General features: G+C 46.8%; 1 protein-coding gene across 1 annotated transcript in view; it reads left to right on the top strand.

Annotated features, from left to right (window-relative positions):
* NBAS (NBAS subunit of NRZ tethering complex) overlaps nt 1–12,449 on the top strand; it is a 257,267-nt gene that overhangs the window by 92,279 nt on the left and 152,539 nt on the right. Inside the window, exons 22-25 of the mRNA XM_090280933.1 lie at nt 1,295–1,378; nt 6,064–6,217; nt 9,845–10,030; nt 11,657–11,830. Of these exons, the coding sequence (XP_090137059.1) occupies nt 1,295–1,378; nt 6,064–6,217; nt 9,845–10,030; nt 11,657–11,830 (598 nt within the window). The remainder of the gene's footprint in view (nt 1–1,294; nt 1,379–6,063; nt 6,218–9,844; nt 10,031–11,656; nt 11,831–12,449) is intronic.

The following is a 12,449-nucleotide window of genomic DNA, read 5'->3' as shown; positions in this document are numbered from 1 at the left end:
ATCTGCAACCAGAAGTCCCACGCCAGAGCGCCTTGAGCTGAGGGCGAGCCCAAAGAGCAAGCTTCTCCCTGTTTAAAAAGTCCTCCCTTCTGGAGTCCCATCCCTCCAGAAGCCAGTGGGAGTGTCCAGCTCTCCCACTGTAAGGGCCGTTGTTGGCCACATTTGCCCTTGCCCCTCCTCCTGGGAGGCTGCTAGCTAGGGGGTCTGCTCCCAGGGGCCCCTGCTGGGAAGGGCCGCCTGGCCCCTTGACAGTTGATAGCGCCTTTGTTATGCAGGTGCCTTAAGCTGTGCCTTCTGCTCCCGGGGCTCCTGCCGCTGGGGGCGCTTTTAATCTGCAGCCTTGACATGGCAAGAGGGGGAGCAGTCACGTGCCAGATTTGGGGTTCTCCTGCCCGAATTGGGGTCTCTTGCTTTCCGGCGATCTTTGTTCTGACCTACCCCATTGCAGTAGCATATTGCTCTGTGGTATAATTGTACTATTAAAAAAAAATTATCTGTTTATTTATTTTTAGAGACGGGAAAGGCGAGAAAGAGAGGGAGAGAAATATCACTGTGTGGTTGCCTCTCACTCGCGCCCCCAACTGGGGACCTGACGTGCAACCTCGTCATGTGCCCTGACTGGGAATTGAACCAGTGACACTTGGCTTGCAGGCCGACGCTCAATCTAATTGTACTATTTGTACCTCACTTTCCCTTTGTAGTTTTTTCTCAATGTATCCAATCAGGCCTTTGTCTCTTAGATTCTCCTTTTATTTATTTATTTAGTGTTATTTTTAACCTGCAAAGCCATTTCTTTGCTCCTACTGTTTCCTGTCCTCTATGTGCTGGCCAAGGTGGTAGCCATCAGTCACCTGTGGTTGTTTACATTTTAATTAAAATGAACATTCCATTTCTTAGTTTCAGTAGCTTGTATCTATAGCTAGTGGTTACTTCTTAAGATCATAGGAAGTTAGATTGTAAGCTTTTTGAGGGCAAGGGATCGTTTATGTCGGTTTTAACATGAAATCTGGGCTCTTGGTAAATGTTTTAGTTTGTGTGAATGACCATCCTTTGGTTCCTTGCCAATTTTTTTTTTTTTTAATTTTTCTTTTCTTTTGAACCCTTTTATGAGAGAAGAGAGACCTGCAATTTGGTATTTTCCATTTACACACTGTACCATGTACCTCTTAACATTCCATAAATAGGAATCTTGGAGACTTAAGGTTCTAGAGATCATTTGCCGCCTGTTCCTTGAATAGCCAGCCATTGAGATGACATGTATTTTAAATGCGCATGTATTTCTTTTTAACTTTAGTTATAAAGGTGACTCCTTGAAGATCATCCCTTGGCACGAGCGGAAACACCGGGATAAGGACTGGTGCGAGGCGGTGGAGTGCAGGTAAGAAGGAGCCAGCGTGCATGGTGGGAGAAACGCTCACAATAAAACACCAGGACACAGGACTTGAGCAGCAAAGTGAGGCGTTTATTCACGAGTCTGCAGAGTCGGGCGCACCGCCAGTCAGGGGCATGCGTGCCGACAAAACGGAGCTGGCTGTTTTTATCCGAACGCGAGTAAACCACCCCCCTTCCCCTCTCCCCCTCCTTCTTCTTCTCAGTTTTTCCATGTTGGATACTCCAGAGTTACAATCTAACGCAATTAACTAAATTAACTGAGGCTGTTCTGGTTATAGGTCTGTCTCCAGCTCTTCTTTGAAATTTCCCTGTCTTGTTTGCTGGGCTGTCTAGCTAGATTTTGTCATTTCCCTGTGTTTGGTGATGAATATCTACCCCCTCTTTGATCTCAGCTATCCTTCGTCCTCGGAAGCATTTGTGCTGCGCTGTGGAATGCTCCCTTCCTGACTTGGAAGTGTGCTGATACTGTTAACTCCGGCTCAGAGACCCTTTGATTACATTTGTCCTTTGCTGCTAATTATTTTCTACTGGTTTGGGAGTCACCAGTCTCCTTGCCCCTTACAACGGGGAGCTTCCTTCCCCTGGGGAAGGTGGGGTGTGCCGCGTGACTGCTTTCTTGACTTAGAGAGTTGAATTAAAAAAAACAAAACAAAACTTTACTCAGTTAACATTGTTTTAATTGGAAAAATATTAAATACTACGAAGGAATGATCCTTCTGTTACCGAGCAAAGGGGGGCTTGTTCATGTGGCGCCTTGATGTAAGACCCAACAATTAGTGTTGAGAAAAACAGGTCTTTATTTACACTATTCCAGCCTTGGGGGGGCCGGGGGCAGTTCAGCTCGGAACCCTGTTCTCCCACAGGACCCAGCACTTCCCTTGCTCCCCAAAGGCTGTAAACCAAAGTCAAGCCTATAGTTCCCCACTCCTTATCTGTCAGCTGTCTCCTTCAGGCTCTGGGGTACGATGTCATCAGCCTCCATATAGTAGTCCAGGAAAGCATGTGCCGTGTTGCAGTGGATCATGGTGAAGTCCAGGAAAGGCCGAAGTCCTGAGAGTGTCCTTTCCACATGTCCCAAGTTCCAAGAGTGTAGACAGAGTCCAGGTCTGCCAGGCAGAGTCCTTGGTGGCTTCGGAGTCAGCTGGAGCGGCCATGATCAGAGCAGCAGTGTGCCGGCTTTCTTACCAGCCCCGCCTGCGTGGCCCTCTCCCGGGGCCACCTCCTTGTCACTGATACGCGAAGTACCTTAAACAGTGTCATCTGCCCTTTCACCAGCCCTAGCGACCAGCCTGCCGTAGATATGCAGAATCCCTTAAAAGCTGGATTATCTCCTTCCCCCATCCCCAGACTATGGGCTGTGGGGACTTTGGGGATCCCTACCCTGCCCCTGTTGCGCTTATACAGCAGTTCTTTTTCATTTTGAGGTAGTTGTTTTCAGTCTTTGATATATACAGACATATTTTCCATAGTTGTTATTATGGTATGCATGCAGTTTTGTTCCTGGTTCAGTTTTATTCTTATAAGACTTAACCTTGGAAAGCCTCGGAATGTGGAGGTATCAAGTCCTGCAGAAGGGGGTGGGAGACGAGGTGACAGGCCTTGGAAGGGACACCTGAGTCCCCGAGTGGGGACTCCTCAGCGTCGGGTAAGTACTCCTTCACTCGCTCTCCTTCCGTGTTTTCCCCACGTGGGGTCACAGGTTCATTTCTGAACTCACTAATTGAGCCAGGGAGCCCCCGCCTTCCTGGGCAGCAGGCCTAGCACAGTGTAGGGGCGGAGCGGCGGGGTGGAGAGTTTGGGCACTTAGCGAAAATTTATGTACTGAATGTTGACACTTCTGTTTAAAAAACTTGTTTAGTAAATCAAAGATTGTTTTAAAAAAGCAAAACCAAAACCCATAGTCCTTTGTTTCTCCTTCCTCTGTATGCTGCTCGCCAGAAGCAACGACTCCCAGTTCTTTCAGATGATTATTTTGGCATTTCCTCCATATCTCTGAATTAGCATAATTGTCCAGCTATTTTTGGATGTTTAAATTCTGGCTGTTATCTGTGAACACCCTGGGATGAAAAATAACGGTTTAGTTTATTTTTCCTCATGCTCCCTGTTCTTCCGTGAGCATTTTCAGTCCCCTCCCGACTCCCGACTCCCCTTTGAAAATCCTTTACCGACATTTCAGAGGAGTTCCAGGAGGACGCGGAGCTCCGCATGGTGTTTATCAGCCGCATTCAATAGAAGTTGTTACTTAGCAACTGCAACGAGGCGGATGCATTGCAGACGGTGGGGGACTGATGCGGCAGATGTGGCCATAGGGGGAGGTGTGTGGACCCTGTGGCCCGCAGTTCTCAGCACCCGGTGCTGCCTAGTTCTCCGTAAGGAGCTGCGTAGCCTTCCAACGGGGCAGGGAACAGGCGTGAGAGCATCTCCACTCGGACTGAGCCCAGCAAGCCTGGCTGTGAGCAGAGCTTGTTACGCTGCAGCTCCCGAGACGGTAAAGACGAAAAGCCAGGAAGAACGTGACGTAGGGAAAGGTGCTTTTGAAGATGATACCAACTTTCAGAGGGGCAGGCCCTCTCTTGTTGCTTAGTCGTTCCATGACTGCCTGTGCTCCCTCAGATTCCAGAGGACTGAAGGGGGACAGCCGACGCCGTCCTGGGCTCGGGCAGCGTGTCACCTGCAAGGAGGGGTGCTGCTGCTGGGGGCACCAGCGTCGTCCTGCGTGCTGTGGAGGGAAGGCTGGGCCTGGACCTGGGACAGGGTCACCTGCACGGGGTGGGGGCTGCGGCGATTGTCCTGGGGCGCACTGTGAACGCTCAGGTTGGAAGGAGGAAGAGGCTTTCGCTCAGGGGGTGGGCACGTCTGGCCCCTTTCGAGGAGGGAGTGTTCCCACAGAGGGGAGAGTGCTTGGGAAGCGGAGGGCAGGGCCCCCTTCAGGGACTGAAAATAAGGCCTGTTGTTGAAGAATGCAGAGCCAGAGTGAGATGGGGCATCCGACTGTAGAGGTTGGCAGGGGGTGATACCAGGTTTCTGTCTTCCCGAGGTGGTTATCATGGATGCAGTTTTGACCTTGTGGCTTTGGAAGTGCCTGTGAAGCATCTGCAAAGCAAAGAGGGAGGGTTTGGGGCCTCTGAGTGAGGTCCCTGTGAGGAGGAGAAATGTGTCAGTTGTTGTGATGTCCGGCTCATGTATATTTCACAGTCAAACGGGGGACCAGAGAGAGCACAGACGGAGAAGGCAGCAGGGCCCAGTCCCTGGAAGAACCCCTGTTCAGTGGTGGGCTGGGGCGGACGCGCTAGCAGAGGGAACTGGAAGGAGCGGCCAGGAGGTGGGAGGGAGTCAGACCTCACATCCTGCTGGGATGCAGGAGAAGCATGTTCTGGAAGGAGTAGGTGGCTGGAGTCTCAGATCGCGCCAGAGGGCCGGGAGGCCTCAAAACTGGATCAAAGGCACTCCCAGTTGCTTGTGGGGATCTCCCTGCAGCGGTGGGGCTGCTCCGAAGGGGGGATCCCAGGGTGAACGGGAACGGCCGCTGTGAGACTGAGGAAGCGAAGGACCGCCTTTCTAAGCAGGAGCTGCGTCTGAGGCCCGCGCTTAAATCGCACGGATGTTTATGGGCTCTGTGTCCGGTCATACAGGACAGCTACCAGTCACTCCAGTACAAATAATACTTACACATAAAAATTAGGCACCCGCTCTGGGCCAGCCAGTGTTCTCTGTGTACTTTATATTCTTTTGAATATTCTTGCATAGTATTATTCCCGTTTTTTATATGAATAAAACGAATCAGACTACTTTCCCCTTATTAGTTTAGACAAGGTCCACAGCTTTTGGTGACGGAATGGTGCTTCAGTGTCACTTCTGACTCCGGAGCCCCTGGCCCCGCGGTGGCGGCAGTTCTGGCCCCTGTCATTTGCTGCCAGTTACTTAACCGGGCGAAAGACGTCCCTAATGGGAGGCGTGTTTGCCCATGTGTCTCGCCGAGATATCTTAGTTTAAGTTCATGTCTTTTTATTTTCTTTTTTCGTCCTTAACCATGGAAGGCCAGGGTCACCCTCATAAAAACTCGTACTTTGTGGTCTCTGTGATGTTATGTCAGTGCACATCCTTCTGGATGTTCTTTCTCACTCCTGCCGGCGGAGGGGTGCAGCATTGTTCCATATTTTGCAAATGCCACTGTAGTTACTCTGTGGCTGACACCTGCTAAAGTCTGTTGTCGACACAGATACGGCACCTTTCCTGTCATTTTTATGAACATGGAGAACAGGCGTTCCTTAATTTATATCTGCGCTGACATGCCCCGAGGGCATTCCCCACAGCCAGGGCTGGCCGGCTGTCCCAGGCTGACCTTGACTTAGTAGGCCTATGGCAGGCACCCGCCACGGGCATTTTAGAAAAGCATCCCGGGTGGTTTTCATTTTGCTAACATTTATTTGATTGATTTGTGGCATAGTTTTGATTTTTTGTCCATTCTGATATTTTAACTGGGAAAACGAACAGGGGAATAAATTAAGCATCCTCTAAATCTCCCCTTTATCTTGTAAGTGTGCACATACATACAGGAAAGCACAGGCACACACACACACGTGACCTGTCTTATAACTGAGCCCTCCTCCCCCAAAGATAATTTTCCCAGCATCCCAGTCAGTTATTAATTGTTCCTTTTGTGTTTCACAGAGTGGTGGTTGAGCCGAGCCTCCAAGACGAAAGTGAGTTCCTGTACGCTGCGCAGCCTGAGTTACGGCGGTACAAGAGCACCCCGCTTCCAGTGGAGAAGGTGATGGACTGGTACCGGACCAGAGCAGAGGAAATAGAGCATTTTGCTCGCCAGGTGAGGGGTCAGTGACAGCTGCTGATTGGGGTACCAGCAGTACTGCTCTGGATCCCAAGGGTTCAGTGTGTGGAGTGCCTGCCAGGGCCACGTGTACAGTTTGTGAGGGATGAATGAATATTTGTTACTTCTTTTGCTTATTTATCCTTTGCCTACAAAGTTTATGTGGCTTTTTAAAATTTATTAAAGAGCAAATACATACAAGAAACATTGTTCAAAATCTTTCTTTAAAATGTCAGCTACAAAATATGATACATACTGTTGGTGATACATTTTTAATAGGTTTAATACCATATTAGCTAGAGAATGTATCAACCTAGAAATGCTTGATTAGCCTCGTCACACTGCAGCAATGCAGTGAGTCTAGGCGGCTTTTCAGGGACCCTGTCTGGGGCTCTGACCCAGTGTTTTCCTGAAGTCCAAGGTCTTGCCAAGATGCGTAATGGCTGCATGAGAGCCAGGGCGTGGCGGGGAGAGACGAGGATGGTAGGTAGACAGGTGTGGGGTATCTGAATGCTACTCTCGACTCTCCCACTCATATGCTTGTGACTCTGGACCTGCCACCTACCATTTTCAGTACCTTGGTTTCTCTGTGGGTTCGTCCTTATACCAGAGCTGCTGAGAACAAAGGCAATATGCAGGGGAGAATATTACGCATGCTGCTGATTGAATGCTGTGCCGTTGGAAGCAGTAGTGGTGTGCATCTCACAGGACAGAAGTTGGTGATTCTGAGCAGAGAGCGGCAGAAAGCTCGGAGAGGTCTCCTTCCGGGTCTGGCCAGGGGATGACTTTTCCTTTCCACATGCAGCCTTGGCTGCGGACCCCCTGTCTTCCTGTCAGTCTTCCATCTGATAGGAAAGGTGATGCCAGAGGTTCTCCTACGAGCACTGTGGGAAGGAATGTGTACCCTTTGTTTAAATTTCTGTGTCGTGTTGGGCGCGTCCCTGTGTCTCCATTTGATAGCCTTCTTGAATCTCTGCTTAATCGAATTCCACATTTTTAGTATTCATAGAATTGGAGATGAATTATTTGCTGGAGCTGATGGGAACATTATAGCTCAAATTTGGGGGGGTGGGGTGGCCAAGAATATTTATAATTGACTTCCCACGTTTTTGAAGATGGCTAAGGGCCATAGTAGAAAATGTTTAGAATCTCACACTATCATGATGAAAAGAGTCTCTGGAGATGATAGTTTAATTTTGTGTGTTGTAGGTTAGATAAACTAAGGTCCACAGAAGGGAAAGGCAGCAGCTTGCTCAGGGCGTACAGGGCAGCCAGACGAGATCCAGGTCTCTGTATAATATTTCTTATAGAGCCCACAGAATAAATAAGCAATTACACAAACCTAATGGCTTAGAGCAAGATATATTAATCTGAAAAGGTGGTTCTCAGATTCATAGTACCAAGTATTTCGTAATAATTATCCTGATGAGAAAATCATAGCTGTATCTTCTTAGTAGAAAATTTGCAAAAAATTAATATAATGCCATATATTGGGTAAATAAAATATGTAAATATTGGGTCATGACTATGCTGGGAAATAAAGTCAGTGAGAAATCTCTTTGAATAAGGTAGCTGAAGTTGCAGATTCAGGTATGTAGTATTGTTTGCATTAAATACTGCAAATTGCTCTGTGGGATGTGAACAACTCATAATAAACTTTTTAACGAAACAATAAAAAATTCCAACCTTGATTGTATCATAGCTGCATTGAAGAAAATTCTGTGTACATCAAGTCATACAAAGAAGAATTTTGTGTAAATACTAAATGAAGTGGAGATCTAGATTCTGATCATTGTTACTAGGTTTTTGTGGACATTTGGAAGGTAGGCAGAACTCAGGACAAGTGGGCTATGGGGGCTGCTCTGCACGTTTTTGGGACACCTAGCGTCCCTGGCTTCCACCCACGTGATGTCTGTAGGTCCCACTAATTCGTACGATAGACAGAAAGGCCTCCTCAGGTTTTCTGGATGCCTCCTGGCAGACCATCTGCTGCCGCTGAGAACTACAGTCTTAGACCAGTTCATGCACAATATGAACAATGACTCGTTCATATTGGTCAGCTTAGGCAAAGGTATTTTATTTTTTTAATATGGGAGCAACTCACTTGGTGATAATTCATGAAGAAAGCTCTCAGGTGAGCTAGTGAGGCACATTTTTGTGCAAGTAAATGTATGATTTGTATCAAGATTAAGGCAAATCTTAATTTGTACTTAAGATTCCAGCGGCATGGCGCGATTTAAGGAAATGCATGGAGCTTACTGCTGTCTCTGTCTGACACGGAAAAGGACTGTGTTTAGGCCGGTTTAGTCTGAGCACTTTGCAGTTTCTTAGCTGAACCAGATAGAGCTTTTTGAGGGAAAGGAGAAGCGTGTGTGTGAGTGTATCTATATGTACATTTGAATAGCTGATTTCTAGGTAGTTCTGTTACTTGAACTAGGAATGAGAATTCAAAAGTTTCTCATGTCCGAAAATGCACCCTCATGCCTTTCGAAAGGTCAATAATGACTCCTCCATCTGTAGTGTTTAGATATTTTGTAACCCAAATTTCAGCCATTATTCAGGATTATTTAAAAAGTAGCAGTGACACAAAGCGAAAAGGGGCCGCACTAAAACGTGGAATAAAATATCATCTTTGCACTTATCGATGTTCTTACACATTCATTTTATTACTGGTTTATTTTTTAGAGGAGTTGTAGTTTTATAGAAAAATGGTGTAGACGGGGCGGAGTTCGCATATGCACACCCCATTCCACCCCCTCACCAGTCCTCTGTTACTGACATCTTGCATTGAGTGCCGTGTTTGCTATAATTGGTGAACCGAGGTGTCCCTTAGCAGGTGAATGGATACAGAAACATTGCTACAACCGCACAACGGAATATTCCTCAGCGCTAAAAAGAAATGAGCCATCAAGTCAAGAAGAAACATGGAGGAACCTTAAAAGCAGGGAGTGGTTTGGGGGTGCTTAATTTAGCTGCCTTCTTTCTCTCATCTTTTCTTATGTTTAAATACACTCCTAATAGAGGTATTATTCGTTAGCTTCATTTCATGTATTGACATTTCATGTGACTTAAGCTATAATCAAAGTGATATCTAACATAGTTTTAGCCTTTTCATTTTTAGAGATTTAATTGATATGGGACTTCTTCCTCCTTAGTGCCCACAAATGCCTTTAGCTAACCATTTTTGTTGGCTTACGAAAACGTGTCTATAGTGGTGAAATTTATCCAGCGAAGGCTTGGGTTTGTGATACAATTCTTTAAGTTTCCTGAGAGTCTACTTTCATTTAATGTGTTGGTTATTTGATTCTAAAACATAATTTACTTTGGAAATAAATAGACAAATATATGTAAAACTGGTCTATGAATTTAAGACGACTGTCTTTCCCTTACCATCTTTACCTTCAGAATTTCTTGCAGATTATATGTTTTTTTCTTTTGTACCAGTTTGACCCTGATACATTTGGTAAATACCTCTAAAGTTTTGTGCTAAAAATGTGTGTTATTGTTGATGTGATTTTATTTATGTACATTGATTACAGGAATTAGATTCTATACAGAGGCTTTTACCTGAGTGTATCTGGCAAAGCTGCAAAACTCAGACTCACTGTGGCCTTTCCATTTTAGGTTGACTGTGCTTTGTCACTTATTCGACTTGGAATGGAGCGCAATATTCCCGGTTTGCTGGTTCTGTGCGATAATTTGGTTACTCTGGAAACATTGGTCTATGAAGCCGGATGTGACTTAACTCTAACTTTGAAGGAACTTCAGCAGATGGAAGACATTGAAAAACTAAGATTACTGATGAACAGTGTAGGTTTTATTTTAACTTTCTTTTAAAATATTTCTTGTGTACTGTGATTAATGTGTATCTCAAAGCCAAAGATGAAATAGCCCTCAAACCCGAGAACTTAATAAATAAAGGAAGGTTTCTTGACTTAAAAAAAGAAAAAAAAAAGTACTGAGTTTTATGGATTAGTTACTGAAGGCATCCAAAACGATTTTGGCTGTTTTCGTGCCCCCCTGGCCTTTGTTCATATTTATCTATTTGTGACTGCACCCCCTGCCCCCAGCTCGGCGTATTTCTCAGCCAGCCGTCATGCTGGGATTCATGTTTTTAACCCTTCACTGTGTTATCACTCACAACCATGTATACATTTCAAGGTCTTCAGAACCATTACTGGGGTTCAGAGGCTGGGTGTTTGTGTGAAGGACATATCTTGGCCTCAGGGTTGGTATGTTAGGAGAATTTGCCTGGCCAGTCTCAGATTTGGGGGGGGCTCAGTCACCCTGGGGAGAGAGTGCTTTCCTGAAGTTAGGGTCTGGTTTCTGCTAAGCCCACTGAGTAGAGCGACACCTTTGAGTCGGGAACGAGGGGGCGGAGGAGGTGCTAGCTGCCCAATAGCTTTCTTTGCCTTCGCTCCTGGGCGGCCTGGTGGGAGTGGGTCAGGTCAGGTCTGGGTGGGCTCACAGCTGCCAGGTAGGCTCCCCCCCCCCCCCCCTTCTTCTCTTCTGGTACTTTCTTTTCATCCCACTTCCTCTTTCTCACCCCCCTCTCTCCTCATCTTCCTCCCTCTTATCAAAGCCTGTTTTGTCTCTTCCTCTGCCCCGACTTTCCCTTTCTCTTACTAATTTCTTTTCGGATCATCCACCCAGTGAAATTGATTTGTCTTATATGTAAGAGTCCTCTTAAGAGATTTGGGTGTATCTGCCGGGGTGACTGAGATGGTGGGATTTCAGGGATGGTGTGTGCTGTTTGGAATTTTGTGCAGGTGGATATATTGGGACAGAACAAAACGGGAGGAGGGAGAGGAAGGGAGAGGGTCTGGGATTTTATGGACAAGACTGTTCTCAAGTGGCGGATTTTTAGAGCTTTGTTGTATCGACCCATCAGGTACACAGTTCTACAACACATGATCTGTATGTGGTATTATGTGTTCACCACCCCAAGTCAAGTCTCCTTCTGTCGGCATTCCCCCCTTGACCCTCTGCGCCGCCCCCACTCCGTTCCCTCTGGTCATCGCTAGACTATTGTCTTTCTGTTCCACGCTCTCTGTTGGCCTGTCGCCCCCTCTCTGTGATTCTTTGATCCCTGCCCCACTCCGCGCACACGCCCGTGGGGCAGAGCCTCCCTGTGCTCTGGAAGACCTCCTGCTGTGGTAGCAGCATGTTTGTCTTCCGCCGCAGGCGGCACGGGAGCCCAGAGCGGTGGTGGAGCCGGGCCCCCGGCAGCAGGGGTGTCTCCGCTCGCAGCTCCAGGAGCCCGGCAGCAGGTGGTTCTTGTGCCCCCCAGTCTCCGTGTGGGGTGACCTGGAGCATCCGCTGTGGGAAGGGCTGGGCTTCCACTGTTGCCCGCAGGACGATCACCTGGGAGGTCAGAGCTTTCGTCTGGTGTTCAGTTCACGTTAATGTGTGTGTGTTTTTAACGTATATTTTCAGTGCTCTGAGGACAAGTACGTGACCAGTGCCTACCAGTGGATGGTCCCCTTTCTTCATCGTTGTGAGAAGCAGTCTGCTGGTGTGGCGAATGAGCTGTTAAGAGAATATTTGGTAACTTTAGCTAAAGAGGACTTGAAGCTTCCGCTGAAGATATTTCAGCATTCCAAACCAGACGTAAGTAGAAACTCTGTAGTTTTCTCCCCTACAGAATTAGGCTTTACTTCTCATTTTTTTATAATAGGCTTTGCAGGCAGATTCCCTTTAAATGGAGAAGGAAATGGTTGTCATTTAATTCTTTAAAAAATGTTCCGGCAGTTCGGTCTAAAATTGTTTTAGAAGTTCATCAAGTTATGTTTGTTTTAATTAATTGACTCCAGAGTTTGTTGAATATTATATTCTGGAAATTGTCAATACCAAAAAGACTGAGAGGCAGGCGCCTTACACATGTTAACTCATTTAATCCTTACGCAGTCTGAACAGGAGGATGTGTTTATTATGCTCTGTTACAGGGAAGGAGCCCTGGTGCGGAGAGGCTGGGCCGCGGCCCAGGGTCACACAGTGGGGGTTGGCACCTGGGTTCCAGCACTCTAATCTCAGTCACATTCTGAGCCGTGTGCTTCGCCATGACAGTGATCCTAGCAGAGAAGGTTTCTTCCCTTGAGGACCTTCAGAATATTCATGAACGTCTTTAGGATCTCATAAAAAGATCTTGTAAATTATTCTTAATAACTATTTGCATATAGCTCTGTATTTCTATCAGGTTCAAATAATTGTTGAGCTTTGCTAGTGGTAA

Source organism: Furipterus horrens, unplaced genomic scaffold, assembly GCF_987537825.1.
Source record: "Furipterus horrens unplaced genomic scaffold, mFurHor1.1.pri manual_scaffold_6, whole genome shotgun sequence".
NCBI classification, from domain to species: Eukaryota; Metazoa; Chordata; class Mammalia; order Chiroptera; family Furipteridae; genus Furipterus; species Furipterus horrens.
Note: the sequence above shows the minus strand (reverse complement) of the source record. Positions and strands in the feature narration are given on the sequence as shown.